Raw genomic sequence first — 7,706 nt, forward strand, 5'->3', positions numbered from 1 at the left:
GCTGTTTTGAGTTACAGGGTAAATCGTTCTTTTTGCCGCTAATGGCTTGAAAGCAAAGAATACAGCAAGTATCTTTATCCCGAAGATCTTGTGTTTACTAAATGGTCTTGTACTTTAGTCGCATTATTCGGCAAAATTTTTGATTCTAAATTTATTGCCTTAACGCATGTATAAAATCTGCCCTACTCTTGGCCGATCCCCCTGAGTGGGTATGTGCCAATGAGTTTAATATCATCATCATCATCATCATCATCATCATCATCATCACGTGTATTGTCACCAGCAGTTCTACAGAAGGTAGTACGGATTTAGTAGGGATTCGTGATACAGAAATCATAGGGCATTTAGGGAGCTTGCAAAATTCTATGATACGTGAGCACTTGTATGATACAGGAGCTTCAATCTGCCCAATTCGCTTCAGCTGAGAGGCGCGTAAGTGGTTAAATTGCATTAAGGCCGCGAAAACCTAACCATATTATCGGACGGGATTTGCAAATAGCTGTTGCTTGCAGGCATGCAAAACAATTCTAGAAATATTTTAGTGGTCGTAGCTTCCACGCTAAATTTCTATATCCGCTTTCAGATGCGGCGTTCCATTGCAGAAGTTGGGGCGGAAGAGATCGAGACAAGAGTGTTGAAAGATATCGGAGGCTACAAAACTCCACGGCAAGCGCCATATAACCTACTCGTCGTATAACCTAGCCGACTTGTCTGCTTGCGCCCTTTCATTCAAGGCCGCTATTCATACTCGAAAAGGAGTACGCCGTAGTTGTGCCGTAAACTAGTAAGCTAGTGCACGGATACGTGTGCCTTCATGCTTTCACTGCAGTGAACAAAAAGCGTTTACGTTTGTGCTTTGTGCCATCTAAATGTGAACTCTTGCTTTCGCAAGAGAGTGCCCTTATTTACAACGCAATTTTACGCTAGAATCTGTCCGTAAGAGCAGATTCTAGCGAATCATGACGTCGGACACATTAGTGAAGACGACCGGCCAACGTACAACACCCACGAATGAAAATATTAATGTCCTAGGTTCATTCGTTGGCGCGTACACTTTGATTACGGTATGCCGGATACGACCGACAGAGGCGTTGATTGTTGGAAATCTACATCATGTTCTTTGGACATGTTGAACTATTGCGGCTTTTCAGAATTTATAAGCGCAGAATGATAACAAAGGAAAGTCATTCTTTTATTTTCAAGGGTGCCACTAAGTTCTGTTCTGAAAGAAATGCCCGTTATCTTCTCTGGCCTATCGCAGTGCATCACCCCCATGTTGTGTCACTCTTCGGCTGAAAGATGAATAAAAGTCACATTAGTTAAACGGTTCGGGAACGAAAGGATTTGTTGGGGAGAACACGAGGGTTGGAAGGTTGGGAGTGCAATGTAGCAGAAAAGATAAGCTACAAAGTTGATTGCTTCACCCGAGTGATTGCCTATAGTCGGGAGAACTTGATATGTGTATGCTTTTGGAAACAAGAAACAACATTCTGCCCCTAAAACGGGATTTTAACATTTATTACGACATTTCTTTTGTCTGGTTCTTTGGTGCTTCGAATTTTTGTCTTTTGTTTCTCTTTTTCGACAGCAATGCCTCCTCACCCATCGGCGAGAAAGTTATGCGAAGAGTTACGCTTAGCGATCCTGAGACATAGCCAGCACTGGGGTAAGTATACAAAAATGAGGTCATTTTGTGTCCTTGCGCTCTATCGAGACTTCCTGTGCTCACGTCCCTTAGCTCACCAGGACACTATAGGAATACCACCCTGTGCCGTTCTTCTTATATGCACACGAGGACACATGGACGACTACCTTTGCGCTGTCCCCAAGCAAATAAGTTACCAAAACAAGCACACAAGAGCGGCACAATAGAAGTATCCTATTGCATCTTCATTCGCGTAGCCCACAAGGATAGAACAAGGATAAGATCTTGCATCCTTGTCTCTATAGCGCTTATTCAGCGTGATGATGAACCACTAAGTACTATGAAGTGCGTTCACTAAGCGGAGCTACCACGCTTCGCTGTTCTCTCCCGGTAGAGGCGCAGGTGTGTCTCTTAAATGTGGTAATTTAAGCGCACGTGGACATAAAACGTGTCCTCACCTTCTTTTGATATAACCGCTTCTGCACCCGCAGTCGTTCTCGCTGCCGAAGTTTTCGTGCGCTTTGCCCTCACTCGAGTTGTGGCGCGCTTGGTCGCATCCCTGGGACGCTTCTTTGACGTCGGCGTCAGCGTTGCGGGCCTCTTCCGGCCGGTCTTCGTTTTCGGCTTCCGAGTGCCCTTTGAACGCTTGGCGTGATGCTGTGCTTTGCGTAGCGACCGCCTGAGCGTGGTCTTTGCCGGTCCCGTTGATATTATCGGATGCTTCGGCGCTGGAGCCGCCGGTGGTCTTGGCGGTAGTGGCGTGGCTCTCCTACGAGCGTCGGGAGCGGCCTTCTGATGAAGCTGGCGCTTGTTGTGTTCTGCACCGGCAAGTTGTACAGGGGTGAAGTGGTCGCACAGCTACGCGCACACACACACGCACGCACACACCTCCGCGTAGTTCTCCCCAGGGCCGCTAAAGTGCACGGCAAACTAAGTAGGTGGCTATAGCGGGATTCTCAATGTTCACCACGATTCCGCCAACTTACCCTTTCCGGCGAAGAAAAATACGACGGCGATTACGCTCATTGCGGCCATGCCGGCGACGCAGAACAGGATGTCGCGTCCCGTGATGAATGGCGCTTTCTTGCGCCGCCTGTAATGTTTCGAAGGTCATATTGTACGGTTCCATAGTCGTCGTCTAATCGAAGGTTAACAAATGTTTAACGAAACAACGTGAAGCCAAATGAAGTCGAAGTTTCGAAGCTGGTACGCGTAAGTGAGACTGGGTGCTCTTATAATGTGGCTGTCGCGGCAACACGAATTCGTGCATGTGCAGGGTGTTTTTCTTAGCTGCACCTAATTTTTAACAATTTCAGGCAGCAGATAGCACAATTCTGACACTTGAGTTTATTTACTCGATGAGGCGGCCATTACATCGACGAGAAATCAGGATGCTTATTTAAATAATCATCGTAATTAAAGTAAATACATTTTCAAGTATTTGACGGCACGCATTTTGATCTACGAATTGCAACTAGCAGGTTTGCAAAGTATATCGAGTCGCAGTGACTTCTGAGGATGGCACAGGTTTGCGGTAAAAACTTTCAGTAAAACTCACTGTTGTGATAATTACGTTTTTAAGAAAGCGCTGTTTTATGCATTGAATCTCAAAAATAACTGGAATGTCAATGCATCTCGTCAGGTGCTTTGAATATTGTTATCTCGAAGCTGGTGTAATTATGAGAATTCGTTATGAGTGGATAGGCCTTGTATGCGCAACATATGCCAGCGCCAAAGAAATAGTTAAAGCCCTAGGAGGGCTAAGCAACAACAGTTAGGGAAAGAAAAAAGAAATATTATGAGATTTAGTTATCCTTCCTGAAAGCATCGCTGTGCGAATGGATGAATTACCGCAAGACCAAGCCAATAACGTTAAATGTATACGCCCTTTCCAATCGACAACGAAAGCTGCAGCTAGTCTGTTCAATCTCATTTTGCTTGTTACCCGCCGCGGTGGCTTAAGAACAATGGTGTTGCGCTGCTAAGCACTAGGTCGCGGAACCAAATAGCGACCGCGATCCCTGGTGGTCAAAATGAAGCCGGAGTCCCCCACTGTGGCTTGCCTCATAATCAAATCGTGGTTTTGACATGTAAAACCCTAGAATTCAGTCATTATTATTGTTTACTTCATGAATGAAATTCTCTACCATTTTCGCTGAAACACTAGGCTACCGAAAATATTGCTGCCGGTGATGTGTTGCACATCTTGCTTTCATCGTTAATGTGGGAGGTTAATGTTGCTCATGTTCGGAAGTATGCCGTGCCGTAATTTGCCGCGTGGTATAACTCATAAGTTGGGATTCCTGCAAGTTGTATAGGGTGGTGCGAACAGTATGCTAAACAGAAAAGTGTGAGTTGGGGTGTTTCTTCCATGCAAGTGTCCAAAGAGTAATACTTACGTTTTCCGCTTGGCGGTAGCCTCTGCAAAAAAAAAAAAAGTTTGAGAGTGTCACCGGGCTATAGGTTGAATGACTATTGTGATATTTGAATCGACCTTGGTGTGAGCACTGACATCTGTCGCTGTAGGCAAGAAGTCAGTCGTCCTTCGTCACACCCACCAAGCTAGGTTATTGGACCAACAGCATTTTGCAAGTTCTCGCGGCCCACTTGAACACGGCAAAGTATTTCATCGATTGCGCGGGGATACACCGCGCCACTTCGAAGACCGCTCGAACAACGCCTATCGTATTGACCACGATTGAGCCTAATACGCCTGCCCATTTGCAATGCTGTTATACGAGCACTTGGCGGATGTGATTCTCGTAAGCTGCTATGCAACAAACTATACGGCGTAAATGTTGCGACGCCGTTGTTTTCAGTAGCACCGTCGCACTTGTGTTCCACCAATTAAAAAAAAATTAAATTCTGGGGTTTTACGTGCCAAAACCACTTTCTGATTATGAGGCACGCCGTAGTGGAGGACTCCGGAAATTTCGACCACCTGGGGTTCTTTAATGTGCACCTAAATCTAAGTACACGGGTGTTTTCGCATTTCGCCCCCATCAAAATGCGGCCGCGTTCCACTAATCGCCCCATTACATAGATGCGGCATTAACACCGTTTTAAATGATAGTGAGAAAGACAGCGCAGGATGCAAGTGGCAACTCCCAGCTCGTCGATCTGGCGCGAGGCGAAATTGAAGTGGGCACGCAGAGCATGGCGACCAGAAGAGAGAGAGAGATAGAAAAAAAAAAGAACAACGTTATATTCATGTCACGAATCCGAGTATAATATGCGAGGCACCGTTCTGAGTAGGAATCCTTCTATTTTTTGGGGGGGGAGGGGACACGTTATATTTGCATGAACACGGTAGTTGAAAGCTAATCAACTGCGTACTTAAGCAATGCGTGTAAGTAGGAAAATGCTTAAGGCCGGTGCAGTGCATGTTTCGCTCGTCCTGTTTGGTCTTCCTTTCTTTGTTTCCTTGTTTTTGTGTCGTCATCATCATCATCATCATCATCATCATCATCGTCATCGTCATCCTGGTTACGCCCACTGCAGGGCAAAGGCCTCTCCGATACTTCTCCAACAACCCCGGTCATGTACTGTTTTTGTGTGCTTTAAGTCAAATATGAATTCTTAAAAACTCGCCCGAATTTCAGTTCTTCGTAAGGAATACTCTGTCTGAACAATACTTTACTGAATGAGGGACATTAGTGAGAATAAACTCGCCAAATAATGACAAAACGCGTCATCAGCTGCAGCGCAGTGCGCCGGAAGTCATTGGTCGAGTAAGCTAACAAGGAGTGTTAAGAAAAAGAAGAAAGAAAGCAAGGTATCGTTCATTTTGCGCTTCTTATCTTCACGTAGGGGACATTATAGTTGATGGCAACGATGACGGAGGCATTAACGCCCCACAATGAGAAAGTTTCTTTTCTTCATCCGAGGCAAGCCGCACGTGGTTGTTTTCGCTGCAGAACGGACAGCCCATGAGGCAGAGTACACATACGCATAATTTCCTTAGCATTCAGGGTACCTACATCCACCCGACAAAAGCAGGCGTGAAGACATGGGCCTGTGGGACTCTCACAAATACTACCCTGTTGGGTAGAGTCAGGTGAGCATGCGTCAGAACAACCCGACTCCTGTGGCGAGGTTCACGCCAACATCGACGTGTCGGATTGGTCGGTTCACAGGCAGATGCTGCGTTCGCGAGCACCACGTTTCAGACGCTGCGTTCCAAGCGAGCTGATCGCGAGCTCGATTTTTCGCGGCTGGACGATTGTTACGGCTGAGAGCTTGGCCAGAGAGAAATTAGGTCATGTCAAGGCTGTTGGGGTGCGCTGCCCTAGGCCAACGTTTGGGTGAAACCGTTTGCATCGGGCTTACGTTACACGAGCATATATGAATGACAGCATTTCCAACTATGTCCTGAGAAGAGACACTCTGAACTGCACATGCGAAAGCCTAGGCTCGAACACCAGCCTTTATGGATGACATTTTGTATTGCGCAGCTTCACAGCCGACCATGAGGGATGCTGTAGTGGACCTTAAATAATTATGACAAGTCCCGGGGGTCCGTATTCGCTTAAATGCTCTTACGCGAAAATTGTTCGTAAGAGCAAATGTCAAGCAATCCTGATGCTCGACACGGTATTATTCAAGGTGGCCGACCAATGAAAAATAGAACTTACGAATGAAAGGTTGTGCGAATTCTGGCCCTCGTGTTCTTTAACGGCTGCTTGAAACCTAAGTACACGACCGTCTTTTGGATTCCGCTGTCGTAGGGATGCGACCGTTGTGACCACGAATCGAACATGCCATCCCGTGCCCACTGGCACTTATCTTTCGCACGTTCATCAGTTTTTGACAGTTGCGGCAATCTGGCCAACAACACACGGAAAAATCTTCACGCGACAATGAGCAACCTGTAATATGGGGTCGAATTCGTAAAGCCTTTCCCCTCCCCGTAGGTGTGCTTCGAAATCGACTTGCCACCTTCTCTAATAATGTGTACGGCATCAGGAACGACTCGAATTTGCTCTTACGAACGATCCTGGCGTACGAGCTTTCTGCGAACGCGGGCACAGTCTCTATCGCCCTGTTGTACCCCTGCACGAGCGCGCCTGACCTCATCGGGACGTGGACTGCGTCCATTGAATGCCATTAGCGAGTCTTGCAATTTTGATATCTTCACGAGGTTCTCTAGCCCAAGCCTGCTCTCATGTTATCTAATCGATGTAAACAAACAAGTGAGCCTGAATTTCAAATGCTGCAAAAACAATTGCACCGAATAATGCTGGAAGAAGGAACGGTACGACGTACCCATGGCGCCTCGCCCCTGCTCTTCTTTGCCGGCCCGCATCGACCTTTGGTGGGAGCGTGAGTGGCATTGTTCAGAGAAAGAAATAAACGAAGGAAGTAGTTGTTTCTCAAAGAGCAACTGACTGTGTCGAGTTCGGAATTTGAACAGCTGTTTCTCTCACACACGCGTAAAATTACGCGCATTCTTGTTCATAAAGTATGAGGAATTTCTCTCTTAAATATATGTGCAATGTGTGCTGGTCGCTTGGCTGCAAGCGCATTGAGGAAAAAGAAGACGTTTAGCTTCAACACGGTTCTTGAGGGGGCACATGCCATTAAATAAGCCATCATCATTATCATCGTCATCGTTATCATATCCCCCGGGGCAGTGGGTTACGTTATTTCTCGTAGAATGTTATGGTCGATGTTAGGTCAAACCAAATTGGTCGATGTTAGGACAAACCAAATTGAGATAAAATCTAGTCTTAATATTATGTCACTCCTGAATCGTTGCTGAGCAGGTTGGGATCGAGGTTTCTTGCTGCTTTTCTCTGCGCGCCACCTATTTTCGTTAAAAGTTGAGTTAGTCTCAGTCCCATCTTTGCATCTTTAGTTAACGTACCCGTTGAAGGCTCGCAACTAAATTATTCTTTTTTAACTGCACCATGCTTTTTCAGAAACCATGAATGTACGATTGTAATGTTACTTTTTTGTTTTGAGTGGCATGAAATGCGCCTACTCATCGCCAAAGCGTCCTCCATGCTTGTCAATCGCTGCTTTTAACCTTGCAGGTTCTGTCAGATAAACGTCTCCTGAT

General features: G+C 46.2%; 2 protein-coding genes across 4 annotated transcripts in view; one reads left to right on the plus strand and one right to left on the minus strand.

Annotated features, from left to right (window-relative positions):
* Positions 1-7,706, plus strand: part of LOC135903910 (myosin light chain kinase, smooth muscle-like) — a 165,682-nt gene that overhangs the window by 70,285 nt on the left and 87,691 nt on the right. Inside the window, exon 2 of one of the 2 annotated variants that reach the window (XM_070535246.1) lies at positions 1,589-1,666. The exons of the other annotated variant lie outside the window; for it this stretch is intronic. The gene's annotated coding sequence lies outside the window, so the exon portion shown is untranslated. The remainder of the gene's footprint in view (positions 1-1,588; positions 1,667-7,706) is intronic. 2 annotated transcript variants of the gene reach the window in all.
* LOC135903853 (uncharacterized) lies at positions 1,169-7,018 on the minus strand. Of its 2 annotated transcripts, XM_065434258.1 has the most exons (5): positions 6,911-6,977; positions 4,045-4,066; positions 2,632-2,738; positions 2,104-2,463; positions 1,169-1,292 (listed from the first exon to the last, which is right to left on the minus strand). In XM_065434258.1, exons 1-5 carry the CDS (start codon positions 6,948-6,950, stop codon positions 1,282-1,284), a joined length of 540 nt encoding a protein of 179 aa, XP_065290330.1. In that variant the 5' UTR covers positions 6,951-6,977; the 3' UTR covers positions 1,169-1,281. The 2 variants fall into 2 exon arrangements, with proteins under 2 accessions (XP_065290330.1, XP_065290329.1); XM_065434257.1 differs by lacking the exon at positions 4,045-4,066 and having other exon boundaries at positions 6,911-7,018.

The sequence above is a fragment of the Dermacentor albipictus genome, chromosome 3 (assembly GCF_038994185.2).
Source record: "Dermacentor albipictus isolate Rhodes 1998 colony chromosome 3, USDA_Dalb.pri_finalv2, whole genome shotgun sequence".
Classification (NCBI taxonomy): Eukaryota; Metazoa; Arthropoda; class Arachnida; order Ixodida; family Ixodidae; genus Dermacentor; species Dermacentor albipictus.